At 36.8% G+C, this 24134-nt stretch overlaps 1 protein-coding gene, 1 long non-coding RNA gene and 1 other non-coding gene across 4 annotated transcripts in view; 1 reads left to right on the top strand and 2 right to left on the bottom strand.

Annotated features, from left to right (window-relative positions):
• Ss (aryl hydrocarbon receptor spineless) overlaps positions 1-14084 on the top strand; it is a 31507-nt gene extending 17423 nt beyond the window's left edge. Inside the window, exons 2-8 of one of the 2 annotated variants that reach the window (XR_011721634.1) lie at positions 5720-5929; positions 8104-8398; positions 8707-8848; positions 8920-9387; positions 9544-10599; positions 11959-12254; positions 12792-14084. Coding sequence is in view for 1 of the 2 variants with exons in the window: in XM_071723868.1 (XP_071579969.1) it covers positions 5792-5929; positions 8104-8398; positions 8707-8848; positions 8920-9387; positions 9544-10516; positions 11959-12213 (2271 nt within the window). In the remaining variant the exon portion in view is untranslated. The remainder of the gene's footprint in view (positions 1-5719; positions 5930-8103; positions 8399-8706; positions 8849-8919; positions 9388-9543; positions 10600-11958; positions 12255-12791) is intronic. The other variant, XM_071723868.1, reaches the window with a different exon arrangement.
• Trnam-cau (transfer RNA methionine (anticodon CAU)) lies at positions 3995-4066 on the bottom strand. Its single transcript has one exon. It is a non-coding gene; the product is annotated as a tRNA-Met (tRNA).
• Positions 14085-20886: 6802 nt separating the features above from the next.
• Positions 20887-24134, bottom strand: LOC139784675 (uncharacterized). The gene is made up of 3 exons (XR_011721630.1): positions 23785-24134; positions 23514-23687; positions 20887-23432 (listed from the first exon to the last, which is right to left on the bottom strand). It is a non-coding gene; the product is annotated as an uncharacterized lncRNA (long non-coding RNA).

Here is a 24134-nt window from a genome sequence, read left to right as displayed (position 1 = left end):
GCCGACGATGCATACTGTGTGGTTAAAGGGTTAAAAATACACCGCCTGACCTCGACCACGTTATGCAAAACAACGTATCCCAGAAAACTCTACGCTCCGCGCGCTATCCTTCTCTCTGTACTAAATGGGCGGTGTATAATAACAGCAATCAATGGACAATGGCACAATAAATAACGAATTGGTTATTCATTCCAATTATAATAAGTAGCACACGGATAAACGTAAAGAATTTATTCAGTCGCAATGAGATTTGATTCGATTACGTTTGCGTGTGACGGGAAATGCATTTCTGTATATATATTCTTCAGCAACATTGAAGTATAAATTATTTGTAGAACAAAGCTTTCGTCAATCTGTCTCCCCTTTCTCACAAATTTCTTAAATATTATTAAATATATCTTGATATCTGAATATTAATCAAAAAATTTACTCATTGAAGTTGAACGATTGAAATAGTAAAATCTCTTTGTCTGCTTGCGTTCTTGAAGTTTAATTCATCAATCAGAAACTTTTGGCTTTTTATCTTAAAATAATATATAAATATTTTTATCTTAAAAAAAATTTCAAGATAAAAATATTCTACAAGCAACAACAACTTGCTTTATTTTAATTTCTATTCTATAAAACAATTTATCTATGTATCAAGCTTCTGTCTAATGATTATAATTATTTATTCTGTTTATTTTAATAAGGCTAGAGAACTGTTCACAGCAATCTTAATTAATATTATGTGCCCATTAAAAATTGCCCATAAAAATTTCTAAAAATATTTGAATATCTGTAATTACATGTCATAAAAAAGGTAGATCATTTCTTTAATAATTAGCGAGTATTATTCGTTCGAAAAGATTATAAGTTCTGTCTATTGATAAAATTCTGCCGTGCGCAATCGCGAGATAAACAAGCGCGTTCTAACGGCCGCGGCGCGCAGAAAATAATCGACCGCGTCGTACGCATCAATGAGAATTACAAGTGGGGTTTATTCTCGTCGTTCCCGCGATATACATATGCGTGCGGGAATGAAGGGGCACCAGGACGAAGGTGGAATACACGGCTGGTGCAATTACACGTCCACTGTGTGTTCGGGGTACGAGGTACGAACGGCGATTACCACGGAAATCGTGTGTAATCTTTAATTAAAATTAGAGCGGCTCTCGCAATCGCAGCGGGGTTGCGACTAGAGAGGGAGGTGGAGGAAGAAGAAAAGGAGGAAAAAGAAGGAGAAGAAGAAGAAGGAAAACGGTCCGCGCTCGAATTCATTGGCTCCCACGGCGAGCCAGGACTCGTCTCATCTCCTCGCAGGGGACTCCTATCTCTCCCCAGCTTACCTGCGGGTTTCGTCGGGAATTTCTTCTCCCCCTCTCCCCCTCATCATATTTATTGGGATTCGGAGTTTTACGATCGGCGTGAATGCACCGGGAAACGTCTCGCGATGAAATTGCGCTCTCGCTGTCGATATCGAACGTTCTTAGGCGCCCGTATCTTGACGATTATGATCCACCGTGTATACGAGACATTACGAGATATGTAACTTGCGCTTGCGACGCGAATGTTGTCGTACTTACTCGGGACTCAAGTCAGAGCGCGCGAGTTGTTAATGAATTTAATAAACTTGCGGATAGGGTGATGATATTAATATTATATTATCTCGTAATTAAATCGCGATGAAAGGCATGCCAAATGGTCGACTGTGTCATAATTTTCGATATAAAACAGCCGAGCTTCTCAACGGTAGGAATAAATGTTGGGAATATAAATATGTATTCTGTAAGTCTTTTCTATTCGTGTTGCTTTGAAGCACCGTCCATGTCGTAATTTTCTGAATACCTTTGCGAATTAAAATCATGACAGCGCATTCATTGTAACAATTAAATTACAATTATTACATTATTGCGGTAATTTTAATGACATTGCATAAACCCATCAAGTTGATACATCGCCCATTACAGTGATATATTACGGACACAGCAGATCCCAGATCCATAGTAATTTTCTGCATATCGACCCAAGAGGTATAAACTGAACTGCAACCGAGCGTCGGGGATGACACGTGGGGGCAAAAACAGGAAGAGGCCTCATCCTCGGACGTGGGATGTAAGTACTCGGCAAAACCGAGCGGCATTATTTCAGAAAATATCTGATCGGCCGTGACGTCGCGTACCGCGACACTGGCTCGCATACGGCACATGTAGCTACACGTGTCCGACGCACTTTATCGCGCATAATTAATCCGGGACTAGTCTCCGGCGAGAGCAATGAGTCCGCGCACGGAAGAAGTACAATTTTCTACGCCACGTAGCTCCACGCGGCTCACGAAGAACTGTAATAGAAATTGATAGGACGCTCGTTCGATGTGTTGTGCTGCTGTCCCGTCGCTCGTCAGAGTACCGCCCTTACTAATTTTAAGACGAAAAGTATAACATAATATTCGGACAGTAATGTAAATATTAGTACATTATAGTTATTAGGAAGATAGTGCTTATGTTTGTATTAAATTTTATATATAAAATTTAATACAAAAATTTAATACAAATTTTATATATAAAATTTAATACAAACATAATTTAATACAAATTTAATGCACATATATTTTATACATTAAATTTATTATAAATATTAAATTATAAAAATGTCATTTATTACACATATTAAATTAGAAAAATTTCATTTACTGCGAGCAATAAATTATAAAAATTATGAATGTATTATAAACTAGGCACCCTCTATTTGTCTTTCTCCAAAGAATATGAATACAAAATGTATACAAGACGCATCGCGTTCGCTGCGAAGAGCATCTTACATGACGTATAGATATAGGTGTTCAAGGATATACTTACTTCGCGTCACTGGACCTCGTAACAGGACTGACAATGAAGCGATCCTGGCCAGGTCGAGGTGGTGTAATGCGCATGACTTTTAATCCGATAATCGACGCTGTGCACACGCATCCAAACCTCTGGCCGAGTTCTGCTCTAGGCCGTGAGTTCTCCAACAGATCGAATTGACTCTCTCTCCATCGGCCATTACCTGGTCACGGCTGTCAGCTTGGGTGCTCGCACTCGCCGGCGAATAATATAATAAATCACGCGGGTAGAGAGTACGATACGAGAGAGGCGACTTCCCTCGGCTACCAGAGCTACGTTTCTAACGCCGGACCCGCGTTGTATCTCTCCCGTGTACATGACCAGCGGGTGTATTATACCTCTACCTACGTACGTTCGTGCCTAGGTATATCAGCGGCGCCACGATCTCACGACTTCCATGTTTAGCCACGCTCCCCGTCGCGTTTGTTGCTGTTGCTGCTGCTGGTCATAAGCGAGAAGTTGCGAGACAGTAACAACGACGACAACGATGCGAAAGAGAGAGAAAGAGAGCATTGATCGTGCCTGCCACTTCTCATGTTTTTCCACTTGAAATTGTTATGTAATTCTGTGTGACGGCATTGATCGCCAATGTCGCGCGAAGCGCCCGGTCGCGACCCGAGGATCCTAGAGATACTATTACTACGGTTTGGTGCTTTATAGAGCTTTTACGATGTTTTAACAATCTTCTCTCCATGCTCTCTTTGAAACATCTAGGTTTTATTTATTGAAAATTTTATTAAAGATAATTATTACCAAAATATGTTGTTGAGTGAAAAAAGAGTGATCAAATTATTTTGTTGAATTAGATACAAAAGATTTTCAGTTCGTAATTAACAATCTAATGAATTTCTAAATTAAAAAATTTTCAGCAAGTTGACGTTTTTGATGATATTTAGCCGATACACTATCAGTTTATTCTCTCAACACAACAGGCGGAAATTCTGTAGAAATCGCAGAATTAAAATTTACATCACGATATATGATAACAAGTAATGCTCTTCTTACGCCTGCAAAAATCGTTAAATTACATTCTACAATAATATTTTTATGAATATATTTATCTACAAACTATATATATTTTTGGCTTAAATTTATTAAAAAAAAAAAAAAAAAAAAAAAAAAAAAAATTCTAGCAGAGCGTGGTTTCGATCCACGGACCTCTGGGTTATGGGCCCAGCACGCTTCCACTGCGCCACTCTGCTAATACGGTTGAACACCCTTAAAACTTATAGTTCCACGTTTATTGTAGTTAAATTCTATTAGAAATGCAATTTATAGTTGTGCCACTGCTATTATTGCAGAACCACCTTAACATATATATTATCTTGCTTTAAAAAAATTAAAATGTACCATATAAAAAATACAGAAATTACATTTATATGTGATACAATTAATACATACAAAATATTAATTAAATTTGCACGTTTTTAAGTAACATTTTTTACATTACCTGTAATATTTTTATATACATGTTTTTTAAATACTTTTATATATTTATATGCATAAATTCTCTTTTTTAAATTTATAAAATTTTAAAAAATTAATATTTAAGACAGCATGTCTCTGAAGACATACAAATCTTTTTGCAACACTTTGGTCTTACAATTTCTTGAATTGCAATAAATTTCAAGCTAATTAAATTCCAGCCGTTTTTTTGCCTTGAAAATGATTATTTTAAATAAAAATTTTTAATACAATTTTCTATTATCTATTTATTTTTATCATTACTTATATAAGTTTTTTTTAAATTCATAAAATTTCTAAATTCAATGTTTAAAAGAATATATAATCTCCGAAGATGTCGCAAATTTTCTAAACCTTGTGACTCTTTGGTCTTTCAATTTTCTGGACTGCAATTATTCCAAGCTGATTAAAATCGTTTCCTCTGTCTCGAAAGTGATCATTTTGATACGGAAACGGGTCGATATATTTCGCAAATATAAACAACGCGGAAACCGGTCTTGGCTTACTTGGAGTTTAGACAAGTCTGATCGTCATGTAGCAATCTTTCTACGCACCGTGGTCCTCCGTGGTACAAAGGCAACGTAAACGAGATTGCGACGAGGATTGACGCGAGGAAAACGGTAGTCGAAGAGTTAATCGTAAATAATGGCCCGGAGTTCGCGCACGTTCGTGACACACGATAGAATGTATGCACGAATTCTTAGATTGGATAAACGCGAATGTCAGGTGCCCGCGAGGCAAGGAACGCGAGCACTATTATTAACTCGTTTTATAGCCAGTATCTAAACTGCGAATAAACGAGCATTAATTATGTATGGACGCACTAAAATCTGTATTGCGCATGTCGCGGATAAGCGAATCTCACGTTTTGTTTTTATTATTTTCGACGTCGGCCACAAATCTTCGTGATATATGTATCACCCATTCGGTTTCGCAGACGTGTTTCGTTGATAAAAAAAATTACGTAATATTTGATAATTTAGTAAACCACATGTGCGTAATCACATGATGTGAATCTATTTTTACGTTTCGTACAATTGGATTTCCTTCAGAAACGTAAAAGTACAAATTACAGTGGGTAAAATCACACAAAGTGAATATAATAAAAGTTACAAAAATATTCTAAAGATAAAATAAATTAAGATGAATAAAAAAAATTAATTATGGTATTCAGAATTTATTCATTTTTATTATATTTTCAGTGTACGAAAAATATTAAGAGATAAAAGAGAAATTTATTGAAAAGAGGAAAAAATGTTAATTAAATTGAAAAGAGATATGACTTAGAAAGCAAAGCACTGCAAACATAAAGCGTGCACTGACTAAATATTGAAGAACAGACAATGATAAGTAAATCCGCTAACAAAATCTGTCTCCTTCCTTTTTTCTAGTCTGACATCGTCCACCAGAGTGTATACGAACTGGTGCACAGTGAAGACCGGGAGGAATTGCAACGGCAATTAATGTGGAATTCTTTCCTGCCTGCCGAAAGTGCAAGCCTGCCGTTGCACGACGCACTCTCGTCCCAGCATTGTCATCTGCTCGAACGTAGCTTCACGGTTCGCTTCCGTTGTCTTCTCGACAATACATCCGGTTTTCTGGTACGTATATGCTGCTTTATGCCGCATCGCTTGTACTTTTGCGTATCTTACATTTTTAACCGCACCAACGCACACAATTCAGAGCGATGAAAACGGATTTTCGAGATATGCTCAACATATAATATTTATTAGAAATCATCCTGATATTTTTTCATTAAAATTGATTTATTATAAATTTAATGGGCTGTCAGTTTTTTAATTTTGATTTTTAAATTAAGTAGCTTCATGTTTAAAATTGAAGTCGAATATTTAATTAAACTGACTTTTAAATAACTTTAAAAACTTGAAATTAGAAACGAATATCTTAATTTTTTTCAAGAGTAAAAAATTATTTAAAATTTATTAATGACCATGAATACCATATCAATATGTAATTTAAACAATTTATTCGACATGAATTTATTTCTTAAGGTATATTTGCGTTTGTTTGGGAACCGAGAGGTTCTAATCCTATTATATCTCGGGCACTCTTTCGTGAAAGCACGTAAACGATCTCGAAATCTTTGCGGCAAATGCGCCACGTAATTACAACAAATGGCATGCGCGCTGGCTGCCACAGGCAAGGACCAAGCCAGGTAGGAGCCATCAGGACGACGTTCCTTCACGGTTCACAAAAGCGACGTGCCGGCATACAAAACAGTAATTAATAATTTCACTGTCGTAAAGGGAAGAGGAGCGAACTCTCCTCTCCGTTCCATAACACCGCCACTGCTCTCCCGATCTCTCGCGTAATTGCTTTTTTTCCCCGTCCATCTCCTCTTCCAGATCCTCTCTCCCGGGTTGTTTCCTACTTACCCTCTCGACCTGCCATCGAGCTGAAACCGCGTAGGCATGTGTTAAATTGTTGTGCACGAAGTATCGGTTTCAACAACCTCTTCGTAATTTTCGCGGGACATCGGACGCACGTCAATACAATCGAATTACATTATAATTTTTATATATAATAACACTATAGGTGTGTGTCGCCAGCTTAAACGTGTGTTTTATCGAGTATCAACAACTTTCACTAAAGCGACACAAATGCCGCTCGGTTTGTATGAAATGTGGCGCGCCGGATTGGCTCTCGTTCTCTCGCAACGATCATTCCCGGCGAAGCACCCGGTGCTCGACAGATTTCCTGAATATTCCCGGATGAATTTCGAACAGCGCTTACGTCAACGGCCTTAAATCTAGGCCGTGGGGCCGATATTCCCCGCGTAAAAGCTGGACGTGTATAATCATAGGCCCAGCCAATGAACCGTGACAGCGCGCGGCGAAGATTGAAACGATAATTCGTCCGGACGGCCGAGCTGTCCATCGTTGGTACCGTTGTCCCGACGGCGTTCAAGAAAAGGTATAAATCAAGGGCCAAACAAAACCAGGTTCTCCCCGGACGAGACGGGAGGGAGGGAAGAAGGAGAGGACGGAGACGAGGGAAAAGGAAGGGAAGGTCGGGCAGCCGGAGTACGAAGACGCGGCAAAACACTAATTATCTTACGGCAAACACACCGCGGACGCGCGCAGGTATACCTCGGTGTCGAACGCGGCCGGACGGCGGTATTATCCTGGGTAAAGGACGCGGGGCGCGCGCGCGAGAGAGAGCGAAAGGAGCGAGTTCCGCGCCGCGCCGAGTTCTCGCGAAAGTTCGACAAAAACGGCGCCGCTTTGACGTTTATGAAAATGAAACTGTAATCGTAAAAGAGTTTACGGCGCGTGGAGGCGCACCGCCACCACCACCTCCTCCACGGGACCTGCCCTTGGCGGCATCCTTCGCGACGGGACGGGACGTACCGTCGATCTAGCTACCGTGTGCTTCTGCCGTTTTTTGCGACCGCTCCATCTACGTGAGATCCTCTCCTGTTAGAAGAGCGCCACGGGCGCCTTCGATCTGTCACTTGCGGATGTTGCGTTCTATAATGAAGCTACGAGCACTCCAAGAATATACATATAATAAAATATTATACGTAATACTCTCTAAAAGTTGAAGAATGAAATATCGCTTAAAACGAGTGAAATGCAATGGATATCTATAACGAGCATTGTTATACGAATTAAAAATTGAAGAAACTAAAATGACTCATGATTCACCTCGATTAATATTTCTGCACCAAACAATCACGGTTTTTTGTGCAACAAATTTTAGTTGTACGATACTTTTTGTTATCACTTTAGACACTACGGATTATTTATTGCAGCGTCTCGACATCAGGGGCCGAGTTAAAGTACTTCACGGCCAGAACCGGAAGACGGAAGAGCCACCGCTGGCCCTATTCGCCCTGTGCACACCATTCGGGCCGCCATCGCTCCTGGAGGTGCCGCAGAAGGAAGTGATGTTTAAGAGCAAACACAAGCTGGATCTCGCGCTCGTGACGATGGATCAAAAAGGAAAGATGCTTCTAGGGTATTCCGATGCGGAAATAACGAATCTTGGTGGCTACGATCTAGTCCATTATGACGACCTGGCCTACGTTGCCAGCGCACATCAAGAATGTAAGTCCATTTTTATATTTACCGCGGCCAAAATAACTTTATCCAGAGAACAGCAGAAAATAAAAATCTGCTCTTGAATAAATATTTCCTTTTGTTCTTAATTAATAATAATTATAAATTATGCGAAATGTAACTAAAAGCGAATTAATATTAGATATTACCTGCAATTATTTTATACAATATTTTGATGATGTTAAAATTTCATTGATAGCAAAGCTGATTTTGCCGAAGCGACATCGAATTATCCTACGAAATTAGATATTAGCAAATATTGGTACAATTTTAATCTCTTTTTTTTCTTCTTTTAGTATTAAAAACCGGTGCATCAGGCATGATAGCCTATAGATTTCAAACGAAGGACGGCGGATGGCAGTGGTTGCAGACTAGCTCCAGGCTGGTCTACAAAAACTCGAAACCAGATTTCGTGCTGAGTACTCATCGACCTCTCATGTAAGTTTCAGCGTTATGTTCGGTTACGCCGAGACGAGCGAGGGCAGCGATACAATTAATTCACATTTCAGGGAAGAGGAAGGTAGAGACCTGCTCGGTAAACGTACGATGGACTTTAAAGTGAGCTATCTGGACGCCGGATTGACCAACAGCTACTTCTCGGACAGCGATACCCTGACGGGGTCGGTCATGACGCCGACGTTACCGGCGCAACCGGCGCCCCAGAGAGTGAACAGGCGATATAAGACGCAGTTGCGGGACTTCCTCACAACGTGCACACGCAAGCGCACCAAACTCTCCGCTCAGTCGTCAGTCTCGCCACCGGTGACTCCCACAGTCGCGTCCGTGGATTATCTCGCGGCGGATACCAGCACGGCGGCCGCGGTCGCTGCGGCGTACAGTAATTTGAACACCATGTACCCGACACCGTATCCGCCCACAGCGGTGGCGGCGAGCACCGATCCATCCCTGACGACTTACATCGGTCACACGGGCAACTATCATCAAACCCTCTATTCAGCGAGCGCGTTAGATAACAGGTGAGGTGACTGAGAATATATAATCCTAAACATTTCGAGATTTAAACTAAACCACTTCAAACAATCGCTATATGAAAACGCAAATGTATAATGAAAAAGATGATACACATCGACAAAGAACTTTACATTGCAGCTAAATCTTTTTTTTTTACATAGGTATCTCACAGCTGCGACGGAGAACCTGTTCCAATACAGGCCGTTGGGCTCATATTATCCGGAGTATCACACCGGCACCGCGTATAATGGCTTCATCGACGTGTCGTTGCCTACGTACGAGACCCATCAGCTGACCAGTAAGACGGAGGAGAAGCTCTACTGCCAGCAACTCGGTAGCGGCGAGTCGCCCAAATACAGCTACGTGGAGACGAGACACCCCGGAAGCGTCAGCGGTTCACCCTACGCCGCCAGTCCTGTGGCGAGCGTGTCCACGATGCATCCAACGACAACCGATATGAATGCGGTGCGCGCCGGGAGCAGACACTCTCTGGAGGGTGGCGCGTCGTCCAGCAATTCCGCCGGGAGCTCGCCGGTGACCGGCGCGGCCAACGGTATGCTGACGCCGAAGATCGAGGACGTGAAACCCGAGGTGTACAGCAACGCCGAGGCGCCGCGACAAACCGTGTTGATGTGGGGCGCGCCGCCGTCACGCACACCGCCCAGAAACAACGGCAGCTACAGTCCCCCGACGCCGCATTCGACCCACTCGTCCACGCACTCGACCAACACCACCGGCGATCCGCTCAAGTCGCTCGCGGAGATGAACTCCATGAACGGGGACTGCAAATGGCGACAAACCTCCCCGACGGATCAACAAGTGACTGCGCCGAGTCCGCCAAGAAACAACAAAACGCAACAATCTCAACAACAGCAGCAACAACAGCAGCAGCAGCAGCAGCAGCAGCAGCAACAGCAACAGCAACATCATCATCAGCAACAGCAGCAGCAGCAGCAGCAGCAGCAGCAACAGCAACAACAGCAGCAACAGCAGCATCAGCAACAATACCCTGTCACGACGTCGCAATATCAAGCAGCCGCAGTTGCCGCTGCGGCAGCTGCCGCCGCCGCCAGCACGATTGGTTACACACACTCTCATCCGGGCCATGGCGGACACGGGGAAGCGGGCTCCGAGGTATGGCAAGGAGTGCAACACCATCACTACCAGTACTATCCCTACCACCATCACCACCCCGCACCACCAAGGCACACGCCCCAGTGAGTGTCACTGCTGCCTCACAGATTTTATTATAATTTTTCGTCGTTATTTACAGTAAGGTGATCAAACTCCCGAAGAAATAAATATATCATTGCTTGCGCTCTTTAAACTTGCAACTGTACAATACCGATCTTGGCTCTTTGAGAACACTATTGATTTTTATTATTTTATCTTTGCTTATTGAATCGGATCGATGTAATCTTTAAATCACAGTTTTTGCTATATTTATATTTTAAATACAAAAATGGATTAAAATAGTAAACTTTTTAAGAAAATGAAACAAATATTGAGCACTCTTTTAAGGCGAATTTAGCAAATCGGAGGATTGATCATCTTAAACTTAAAGATTGAATGTGAGATGCTGTTGCTATATACGAGTGGTTTCAATGCTAAAATAATTTATATTTATGGAAAAATTAAATTCCATACAAAACTTTTCACTTTTATACCATGTATAAACAGAACGTTATATAAATTGGATTTAATATTATTTTTTGAGATACTTTTTTAAATATTATATTTGAATCTTGAAACGATTAATAATTAGTATTGTTTATTGCATACAAAATCTGTTATTTGCAGATTGATCGTAATACAAAAGCATTATCGCATTGAAAAATAAAATCACAATTGCAAAATAAACAGATTGACATACTTCGGCTCGAAGAGGTTTGAATACTTGATAATTTTAAGTACTCGCACATCTCTATCAATTAAACAGTTTATAATATAAAAATATATTTGAATTTTTATGCGAATATTTACACTTATGGATATAAATTTTCTATGATTTATGCTTGTTTATTTAGTACATTGTGATAAAGCAAATGCATGCATAATTAAAAATTTATTTTTGCATCATTTTAATTTTAATAATTATAATAAAGTTTACTACCACTATTGTAAGAATCATAAGAGTTTAATAACGTTGAGCTCCGGCAATATGATGGTTACTCTAAAACTCTAAACGATTGTTCGACAACGTCATCAATCAAAGAATAAGCCAAACACGCAAGTGTTACGTAAAAAAAAAAAAACAACAATAGTCTTTACATGATTAGGAAATCGCATCCGATTCAATCTTGTTTTCCAAGAAAAGTACGTTTAAGAAATAAATAAGACGTAATTGGACGGTCGATCGTTTTATAAGTAAACTACTTGATGTTGGATCGCAAATCAAACTTTTGCAATTGTCCAATATTTTTAATTCGAGTCGAGTTATTAAGAAAGTTTTTGCAATAACATTAAAAAGCAGATTTCTGGCCAATTTCTTGCTCAATGCGTTGTACCAGATCTGTAGCGGGAGAAGCCCAATTTAGTACACGTAAGATAACGGGGAGACGTCCATTTGGTTGCAGCACGCCACCGTCAGCTGCGGGAACGGGGACGGGGGTGGCGGCAGGCATGGGCATGGGCACCGGGGTGGACAACAGCACCAGCAACAACAACAGCAACGTCTTGTACCACCCTCCGCACCACCACCACCACCACCACCACGTGGGATCATCGGCGGCAGTGGGAATGGGGCCAACTGTCCCACAGATTCCAAACCGGACGCCGGGAGTCCTCTGCTGTCCATCTCTGAGGTGACTAACACCCTGCTCAACCAATAGTCCCTTGGTCACTTCGGCGTCGCTTTACGTCAGCGATGAAGGTAGGCTTGACCGACGCTAAATGAATGCTACATAGCATTACCGAGGTAAATTGAGTAATTTGCGAGAGAACGAACTGTCCAACAAATAAGTTTAAGTTTATGTACGATTTATATAAACATAATTTTTTTAGGCTTCGTTGTCGGACAGCTCATCATCTTGACAAAGTACTCAATTATAATAGAGTACGGAATTATTTTATTATCTTAATAAATTTAAAGTAGTTTAATTATTAGAAGTTATGTTTTGCCAAAATATTAAACTGATTATTTTATCAATAAATTTAATAAATTTGTGTAAAATTAATAATACACTATTGATATATATTTTCTTCTAAAATCTTAATTCTTCTCTTCCTCAAACGAATATAAAATTATTTTTGCATATATACATTTTATAATTTATTAAACTAATTGTAATAGTAATTAATGTAATTAATTGTAGCAAAATAACATTTTATGTAACATTATATAGAATAAAAATCAATAATTATGGTGCGAGCTCTTAAACCACGTTCTGTATTTTTTTTACTTTTGCAGGTATCTCTGAAGAGATGTCTTCATTGAAGCGGATCCCAAAATGTGTCACTGTACCATACAGATAATGTCGATTAAAAGGAAATAAGAATTTACGTGTAGTACTGTAACATACTCATTGCAAAGCTAATAACCAATTTAGTATTACATAACTTTTATTAATTTATCCATACCGAGATATATGTTAAGTGGATGTTCTTCAGGATTCACAGTTTGAGTCTGCATGTGACACTGATCGCAAGCTTGTATGCGTGAGGGGCAGCGATTACGAGACGTTTTGCGATTTTATTTATGCGCCGCTACTGGACGCAACGATTGCATGACGAGTAGCAATACCACCGTATTGTAGAACGGATACAAATAGAGAAATCTAACAAATCTCGAAACTATACTATTTTTTTTATATTTTCAAAGATTGGTTATCGAGAACAGATGTCCAACTATTTATTTCAATTTAACTAGTCCTTTTGGAAGAATATAAGAAAAAATCTAATTTATTATAATGTAAGAAATAATTCTCGTCACATTATATGAAATAAAATTCAGCAATATAAAAGCAAAATTACACCCTATGAAAAGATAAAGATTGAGAACGAATTATATATATATATATATATATGTAGGGTGTTCTAGGTCAGGTCAGTGAAACTTCAGGGTCTTACAGAAAATTGAATTGGGAATAAAAAAGTTCCTATAAACATAAGTTTGGAAACGCTTCCTTAAAAAATTTACTTAAAAAAAGGGATAATACAAAGGTTACATTAATGCGAAGGACAACAATTTTATTAAAAATAGTAGAAAAATAACACAGGCCGACAAAATTTTGCGAAACTCCAAAACCTGAGACCAGACTATACTTTCCCAAAGGTTTTCGGTCTGCTGAATCCGAATCCGCCAGCGGAATTGCTCCATCACATCAGGTTTTCGAGATATCCTAACCTGAAAGTGCAAAAAACACAGTTTTTCGCTATATTCGGGGTTATATTAAACCGCGAATTAATTTTTCTCCAAAAAACTCGTTACGGCATCTGAAAGTACTACTCTTCGCCTTCAAAATGCTTTTTGAATTTTTCAGATATCTTATTTCTTCTCGGAGATATCGTCCGTTGAAATTTTTTAGTTTGGCGTTTTCGTTACAACCTCCCTAACCTCGAAAAAAGTCTAAGATTTTCGAATTCGCCTTTTTTTTGGTCAATTAGGCAGACCACAGTTATGTATTCTTATGTTTTTGGAGTAGCTGAATTTGAAATTGCAGTCTGCTTACCCCATCGAGTTCCCCCCCTGCAATTTCAAATTCAGCTACTCCAAAAACATAAGAATACATAACTGTGGTCTGCCTAATTGACCAAAAAAAAGGCGAATTCGAAAATCTTAAACTTTTTTCAAAGTTAGGGAGGTTGTAACGAAAACGCCAAACTAAAAAATTTCAACAGACGATATCTCCGAGAAGAAATAAGATATCTGAAAAATTCAAAAAGCATTTTGAAGGCGAAGAGTAGTACTTTCAGATGCCGTAACGAGTTTTGTGGAGAAAAATTAATTCGCGGTTTAATATAACCCCGAATATATCGAAAAACTGTGTTTTTTGCACTTTCAGGTTAGGATATCTCGAAAACCTGATGTGATGGAGCAATTCCGCTGGCGGATTCGGATTCAGCGGGCCGAAAACCTTTGGGAAAGTATAGTCTGGTCTCAGGTTTTTAAAAATGTCGGCCTGTGTAATTTTCAACCAAATTATCAAATATGTTCAAAATGATGTTCCTGTTTATTAATGCATTCATGGCATCTACGCAATATTGACTGACTGCATTGTGCAATAACTTTTTAACGGAGTGTTTCCGGACCTATGTTTATAGAAATTTTTTGTTTTAAATTCAATTTTCTATAAGATTCTTTCATTGACTTGACTTGAAACAGTATATATACCGTGTAACACAATGAACATTTCCGTGATCTATATATAATTTTTTGTTCTTTAATTAATAAGAAAATGTATTGGTTTTACTATTGCAATAAGCAAATGTGCATTCTGTTCTTGTTTTGCGATAAACAAAAAATATATAATGTAAAATAGTGATCACTGCCCGAACACTGAGCAAAATGGAGTAATGAACGACATTCCTTTGAACCAAAAAGCGTCAAACGCTATTCGTATCTAAGAATGAGAGCACAAAATTTGTCATTTTGATCTTCGACAAGCGCAACAAATGCGACTTTAGTTTGTATTTACTATATAATATATCCGAATAATTCTACCCGTACTCTAATGCTTTTGTATGCCGTGCTATTGCGTTTGTACAATTCTTTTTCTTTTCTAAAGGAGAATATGGATTCTGTGATATGTGTTAGGTAATTTAAATAATGTTCTTCAGAACGAAGGCGTAACTCGAGTGTAATTATTTATTGACATAGAAATGGCGATAAGGAAACTCGTCCATAAATTTGAAAGATTCGCATATAATGTATCGTGATACGAATTATGGAAACACAAGACGGTGAATTCTTTTCTAAGTGAAAATCGGAAGTGTTGACGAGAGATCGATTCTTGTAAGGACACGCATTTTAAGGATGCAGAGTAAGAAACGATGATTTTAAAAGTGCAGGTTGTTATATAACGATAGGCAAAAAGATAGTCTTGTTTAAATAAGAAAAAAAGGACACTATCAATACACATTCCACATCACACACATATGTATAAGCGATCTCTCTAAGTTACATGCAGTAAAATCGAATTCCTACTGTCGGGATAAGGCATAAATATAAAGTAAGTTCAATAAGTTTTCTTCCTTTTACAATAAAACCTATACTCTCCACTTTACATTACAGTTTTCTTTATAAAAATCGAGACTTTGGTGTCACCGGATATTTCAAATTTAATATTCCTGCGCAACTCTCTTGGCTTCCTGCATATTTATTTTTAATTTGCAATAATTAATGGATTATTGATAAAAGTTGGAAATAAATATAAATTCCCGTTTGCATTAGTCGATTAATCTTGCTACAACTATAAAAGTAAGAACTCGTCTGTAGTAATTTTGTGCAATACGACATTGAGAGATTATAAAAATCACTAAAAATTATTTTTAAGATTCTAAAAATATTTTAATAGCATTTATTATTAAGAGAGTATATAATGGCGTTTTGTTTAGTAATGAACATCTTGTATTAAAAATATAAATATAAATTATAGCTTTTTATAAAATTTCCTGAACATAATTATATACTTTGATTAATAGGCTACTGCAACGGGAATCGATACAAAGCTTTGTGTTCCTTAAGTTATTCGAGTTCTCTTTCGAGTGTTGAGAATCTCGTTAGACAATCGGATAAGGGGACGGAAGGTGATGCGATATTTGTAGTCCGTTAATTCGGCTAAACTTGTCTTGCCAATATTTTGTTAATATGTTTGTAATTTTTGTACTTAATTAATTTATACACATTATTTATGTATATGTGTAATTCGTGTTTAGCGACGCTAGGCGGGCCTTCCAATAATTTTAAGCGCATTCTCTCTCTCTCTTTCTCTCTTCCCTCCCTCTCCCTTTCTCCACCCTCTCTTTCTCTCTCTCTCTATTTCTCACTTGCAAAGTCAAGAAAATCTCCCGTTAAAGAATAAACTCTCAAAGAAGATCCGCGCGAGAAAAAATATAATATATAAGCACAAATGAAGAAAGCTATTTTAAGATAACATTAAAAGAGCTGTTGTTTCCACGCGCTTCTAAAACAGCATAACTTTGCATATCCGCAACCGCATATCAAAGTGGTAAAAAGTATACAGTTAAAGAGAGCGGTATATATTTAGATATTCTCTTCCATACTTTTCGAATCATCGCATTATTTATTAACTGTAACATGTAAGACGTGTCAGGCGCGTTATACAAAAATAACGCTCCCGTTAAGGATAATAAGGCGAATTCCGTTTCCTACGCGTTTCATTCTTAACGCGTCGTACATTTTATATGTTCATACATACGAGATATTTGTGTCTACATTCTTAGCGCAATCGAAGCATCGGATGCAAATATTAGGAAAGTACTTTATTCAACGAACAAATTGTACGAATTTCTATTTATCGATGATTTCAAGATATCGATGACACTAATCAGAATAATAATAACTAATGAATTAAATGTATTGAAAAGAAACACGTAGAAGAGTGCAAAAAACTACATTATTTATTTTCATAATTGAAAAGATAACGAAATCCCAAAATGTCTCGGATACTTCGTTGCATTCCTGTAGTATCCACCCAAGTTAAATTTGTCTTATATTCGATATTTGCATCTTGATCTTTGATTATAAACATCCCACTCTACTTTGATTGACTTTGTAACTAAACGCAGCTCAAGATGACATCGAAATTTATTACTATCCGACGTATCTTCATTGCCTTACAAATTATAAAACGTGCATTGTCACATTATGTGTGAAATACTTATAAAATAACAGTCTCGGAAACTATATTATACTTTTAACGATTTGCTTGCAGTAAAGTAACAGCTTATCGATCACCAACATTGATTTAATTTTAACATGCTAAAGTCTTCCCGATGTCTTCTTCGTGTAATTGTATATTCCTTCAAGGTATACTATAATTTTCAAGACATTATTCTTCGAGTGTTTTTAGAAGAGATGCCCATAACCGATTATAAATACGTTTAATGTTAGACAAATGTTGCTAACAACGAAGAATATAAGAATAAAAATTATCAAAGAATTGAGAATACGCCGATAGTAATTTGTTTCGATATAAAAATCTTGCGTATATCTATATATTTCTGACTTATACTGTTATAGCTTGCGGAAAAAAATATCTCGTTTCTCTGCAACATTCTTAAACGTTAAAGGCTACTATTATTATTATTATAAGTAATCGAGTCTAGTCCATTCATTAAAAAAGCAAATTAGTAACGATATATATAATAATATGTATGCTTAAATTGTGATAATATTCTCGTCGTGAAGCTAATTTAACTGACAATCTTATCAATTATAAGTTCTTCTTGGTGCGTCAACATGTAAATGTATATTATAGGAAAGGAGATAAAATATGATATATTCCCGCAAGATATGCATTGACAGTCGCCTCTAGCGTACATTGAGTTACAATCGCGAGGATATTTTGACGATCTAAGCATTAATGTATATTCATTGTATATTTGAGAAGTAAGGTATCTTATATTATATAATATAACGAACGTAAATTAAGACCATAGTCAGTACAGATTCTCAAGCAGCTATCTATATAGACCGAGAACACGTACCTTATTTTCCAACAATTCACTCACGAGGAGTAAAATGCAATTAAAGCGCGATTTTACACAGCATAGCAACGACTACGCTGCTTTGGAATCGAGTACTCTCGCCGAGGAAATTCGGAGAAGCTTGCGTCTTCGAAAATTTTGAGCGGATTCTGCGTGAGAGAACTAAGTAGAAAAGTTAAGATTGATCCCTTTAAATATCAAGCGTTAGACGAATAAAAAAAAATTATAAATTTAATTCTTCGTTCGGAGAGTAATTTCCTTTTTCTGTCTCATAGTGAAGCTTATTCTAAAATAAGGAACGAGACAGTGGTTTATTTAATAACGAGCTATAATTTCACAACAGTTGAAAACGTAAAGCGTATTTTAATAGAAATAACTTCATTTTGATGTGATTAACTTATTGTATCAACCTAAAAGAATATCAAAAAGTATTATTATTTCCTTTTAGTTAAACGCTTTGTTATGAAATTTAATAGAAATATAATTCTCCTTGTTACTTATATCTAACAAAGAAAGGCTCCCAGGTGTCCCTCTCCGATTTTAATGAAACTTGGGGAGTTTGTAGAAAGGGTAAAAATATTCGATACGTATTTTTTTTTATCATTAGGCAAATATATTTAAGGAGTAAAATAAACTTCTAAAAATCGGCCAAATTTTCGTTTTTAGAAGCTGAACGAAGCATAATAGCATAATTTCATAAATATACAAAATGTACAGAATTTTGAAAACTATCCACTGGTATAATAATTATCTTCTTGCATAAAAAAATACGAGTTATGAAACTCAACTTTTTTATTTTTTCATTAGTGGACATGAAAGCTTTTCTAGTGCAAATATTTTATTTATAGAAAAATATGTGATAATGCAGTTTTGTTGCTATATGTTAGGAAGGACTAGGAAAGACATCTTAGGAAAGACATTTATTTTATTTAATTGCACGCGACCTGCGAAACTGCGAGCCGCCAGCCGCGCTGCGCGTACATTATACAACTCTAGCGAACGCATATTCGACGTGTGATGTAAACTGTGAAATAATCGAAATATCTGTACATTTTGTACATGTATGAAATTAAGCTATCATGCTTTGTTCAGAAATTATAGTTAAAATTTGGTCGATTTTCGAAGGCTGATTTTACATGTTTGTTTACCGATAAAAAAATACAAATTGAATATTATATCCCATTTACAAGTCCACCAAGTTTCATTTAAATCGGAAAGGAATACCTGGGGGAAAGGGAGCCTTTCCTTGTAAGTGAATATACAAAAATCTAATATATGCTTGCATAAAATAGTATAATTCCTCGAACGGAGAAATATAAATATCAAATAAATTGTTTTAGACTTATCAGCATAATATTTACTACTTACTTGATTATTTTTGAAAATGGATTTATTTCATATGTCTGAATGTATCGAAGTCGAGTAACAGTACCATGCCAAACCGAATTTTGAATCTTGATCACTCCATCCATTTTTCTCTGATATATTATATCTTATAGGATCTAGCTATTATTAACACCATTGCTAATGATAAGTTCTAAAAATAAAATTTAAAAACTGTATCAAATGTTTATATATATATGAAATAAATTATGATAATGCAATAAATTTAGTGATTTATCAATTTCTGTGTCTCTAATGCCTTACATTCTTTATATCCAAACTGATCGAGTTTAGTTTTCAAAATGAACAGGTGCATATTTTGTAATTATACCTTCACAAAGAAACTTTCTTGGGGAAGGGCTCTTTTCCTAAGTCCTTCCCTTAAAAAAAAAATTTGGTTGAGGAAGTAAAAGAGGTCTCAAGAGCCTGCAAAATCGCTGTAAAACTTCAGTCTGCTTCAGTCTGTTATTAAATGTTAAAGTCGAATCGATAGAGGATATAAAATATCAAAAAATATAAAAAAACATGTTTACAACACTTTTTTCTATATTTAAATCTGTAATATTTTATAACAAAGAATTTTTGAATTTTTATTGATGTATGAATTTTTTATATTTTTTTTAATTAGTCTAATATTGTAAAAAAAATGATCTAGATGTTAGTGTCTACAAAACTCTGTGTTGATTGGTTGGTTCTTAAAGTAAGAGCCAATCACGTTCGACTATTACTGAGCAGTTTGATTCGCTGAACGCGCCCAATGTCGCCACCTACCCTATCCACGCAGCGCAAATTTCGCTCCCTTTTGGAACGCAAACGCAGCTCTCCCCCCTTTTCGCTCCCTAACCCCTCGCTCTCCCCTTTGCTTTTAACGCTCTTTTACTACAATATTAATGAAATTCCAACTTCCTTTATTATCCTATCCTGATTTTATATTATTCTTTCTTCCTATTTAACTCTTTAACGCCCGCTACGCTTCTTATTACTGTCTAAACTCTCACTCGCTCTCGTCGCTCCTCACCCACACGTACACACCACACTCGCTCCTCTAACCAAGACCGATGTGGATTTACAGGCGTTCTAAAGATCCATCTACAGATGTACAATCCCTGCTAAAAATGACCGATTGAATCCGATTAAAAATTTTGAATCCGTATGAATCTGGATTCTTGATCTGGAAATCACGGATTCATAACGATACACCGATTGAAAACGATTGAAACGGATTGGTATTCAAGGATGTAATTTCAATCGGTTCCTATCGGTTTGAATCGCCATGATTTCGTAACGATTACACCGATTGAAACCGATTGAAACGGATTCGTACTCAAGGATGAAATTTCATTCGTTTTCTATCGGTTTGAATCGGTCTTATAGTCAATCCGTTTAAATCGTTATGATTTCATGAACACCGAAATCACGAAATCATAATGATTTAAACGGATTGACTGACCGATTCAAACTGATAGAATCCGTGAATTCCGGAAATATAAACAGGATTGAGTGTGAAGGAGCATCTTCGTGATATTAAAAAAGATGAGAGTAAGCGCTCCGTAGTTAGCAAACACAGATTGACGCACGGGCATGATTTTAAATGGTCCACTGCGGAGGTTTTGCATATGGAGAGAAATGTGAGGAAAAGAGAGATAGCGGAAATGTTTTATATTAAAAAACACAATAATAAGATCAATCTCAAAAAAGATACGGAAAATCTTAATCCGTTATATGACCGAATTATAAGATCTACGTAATAGGTTTCTCTTAGTGTTTATGTTTTCCTTCCGTTGACCCACTCATGTACTCGGCGTGTTCAAATTAGTTTGACTCCGTCCTTCAACTCGGAACGACGCTTCTTACATGTCTCCGTTCCGGTTATATTAATTTGGTGCTACATCGCACGATAAGGATGGACGGCGGCTCCTTCATATTGAAATTTTGACAAAGTGTTAAACTGCAAGGAAAATTTGTTGTGCGGCTAATTTCTAGTATGAGATAGATAGGTATTTAATTTCCCTTTCTACGCTTTCGTTCCTTGTGCGATAGATTATGTAACATGACTTCGTTGTTTTTAGTTAACTCTTGATAAGGACACAAAACGAGTGTCGAAACGTCGAGAATAATTTAATATTACGATATGGATTAATGTAATATTACGATTAAACGTCAGTTTGGTCAAAGAATTCCCTCTTATAAACAGGATTATTTACTACTTTATTATAATTACTACTTTATTATAATTCCATTCTTTGTATTACAAATTTATTACAATGTTCAATATTTATTTAAATGAAAACATTTTACAATTTTGCAAATATAGAACTCATGACTTTATACCAAATCCAAGGAAATCCTGTAGTAAGAACTCTATTACGTAAAAATTATGTGCTATATACAATTTTAATGATTAAAGCGGATTTAATCCGATTCACATAGCTACTTTCATTACCCGATTGAAATGGATTAAGCGCAGATACGTTGAAACCGATTGAGTCGGATTCAGATAAATCCGGAAATATCGCATTAAATCCGATTCCGGTGTTGTATTAAAATTTTACGATTGATGCGGATTCAATACGATTCATGTGGTCACTTTATTCACCCGAATAAAATGGATTGGTCTTAATATGATTGAAACCGATAACGGCGGATTCAGATCAATCCGGAAATGCCGAATTAAAAACAATTCCGATTAATTTGTTATTAAAACCGATTCACTTCCAATCGGGCATCCGATTAACCAGATTGTAAACGCATTCATTCCGATTCAATTTCACCAAATTTAATGCGGAACCAATCCAATTCAATCGGTCATTTTCAGCAGGGATGCTACTGAAAAAAACCTGTATTAGCAAATGTTGGAACAGCGAGACAATTTATCGAAGCCAAAGATTTGGGGGAAACATCTACTCCAAGATAGCACTGGACATCCCGAGGACGTCCGTTTTAAGTCCAATTTATGTCCGCACGTCCATGGACATAAAATGGACATTCAAGGGATGTCCGTTGTTGGTAATGAAACGGATGTCCTATTTGAAACATCCTGTGGATGTCTAATTTATGTTCACACTTAGATCTTATTTTTATGACTTTTAATTATTTATTGTTTTTAATATACATATACAGGGTGTCCCATTTTAAAAAACGCACCTTGATAATTCTTCAACGAAGCATTTTCAGCAAAAATGTTTCAGACAAAAGCAGTTTCGAGGGGCACATAAGATGGTGTCGTTGGTTTGATTTTGGATAGACGTTTGAAGATCACATAAAGATTACCTTCAATTTCTTAAATAGAACCCCCTATATTGTAATATATCGTTTGAAAGGACATAAAATAAAAAAAATTTTGGCGCAAGTTAGAGGTCGATACGTTGACCCATTCAAAAGTTATTTAGGGTAAAAAATTGGCTTTTTCGAACTTTGACCCTAAATAACTCTTGAACGGGTTAACGTATCGACCTCTGGTTTGCCCCAGAAATTTTCTTTTTTTATGCCCTTTCAAACAATATGCTAGCATATGGGGGTTCCATTTGAAATTTTTGAGTTGGTGCTCCCTAAGGCACTAAAAAATTTTAATTAATATTTGTGAGTAGTTTCTATACGCTTGAAAAGGACCGAAATCTGCGGTCGAAACGTAGCGTTTTTTGACCAATAAAATTTGCCAGTTGGGTCGATCATAATATTTTTGCTAACTTTTAATTAAAATTTACAATTAAAAAAAATGTCCAAAATAGGTCCAAAAGCAATCCACTATAGGTCCAAAATTGGGTACGTTTTGGATATTCTGCGGACGTAAAAAGTTGTGACAAATGGATGTCCATGGGACGTACATAGAACGTCCGACGGACCTTATTTGGACTTTGTATGGACGTCCGAATGTCCAAAAGCGGATGTCCACTGAACATAAATGGACGTCCTTGTGCTATCTGGGCTACTTCGTCCGAGTCCCAAAACGTACCATCTAATGAGTATCCTTCTTTTCTGATGAATATCCTTGACATCGCTAAAAAGAAAAACTTAGATAGTCAGTTATCAAGGCACCATTATGTTATATCCGAAAGACGTGTAACCTTAATATCATTACATTCTATAATGGTTGATTTTGTAAAAGAAGGAAAATCTTTGGCTTCGATAAATTGTCTCGCTGTTCTAATATTTGCTAATACAGGTTTTTTCCAGTAGCATTGTACATCTGTAGATGGATCTTTAGAACGCCTGTAAATCCACATCACAAAAGCTAATGCGTGCTTGCAACTGCCTATAGTAAAATAAATTATATAAGTTAATTAATATTTGTTATAATACACATTAAGTAAACTTATATACAAAATCATAGATTTATAGATCAAACCTACCACTTGAAGCAGCACAATCTTGACATTCCACATTAATAATTGATTCATTTTCTTCATTAACTGTTACAATAACAGAATATGCTTTATTTCCAACTCGGTGTTCAGGACAAACTTTGGCTTTAACTGTACATATTTATTAAATTTTCTTTTTTTACACAAACATAACCTATTGCGGAATCTCCATAGTTTTGTCGAGAAGAACTAAAATAACAACAAATAAATGTGTAAGGCATATTAACAATATTGTAAAAGATAAATATGATCAAATTTTAATATATTTTCTTATGTTAAAAACTATAACTTACACGTTCATTTTTGCATTGCGGACTTCAGCAGCATTAAAGTTGTCA

This window comes from Temnothorax nylanderi, unplaced genomic scaffold, assembly GCF_030848795.1.
Source record: "Temnothorax nylanderi isolate EJ_2023f unplaced genomic scaffold, tnyl_v1.0 TNYL_tig0659_pilon, whole genome shotgun sequence".
In the NCBI taxonomy this organism is placed as follows: domain Eukaryota; kingdom Metazoa; phylum Arthropoda; class Insecta; order Hymenoptera; family Formicidae; genus Temnothorax; species Temnothorax nylanderi.
Note: the sequence above shows the minus strand (reverse complement) of the source record. Positions and strands in the feature narration are given on the sequence as shown.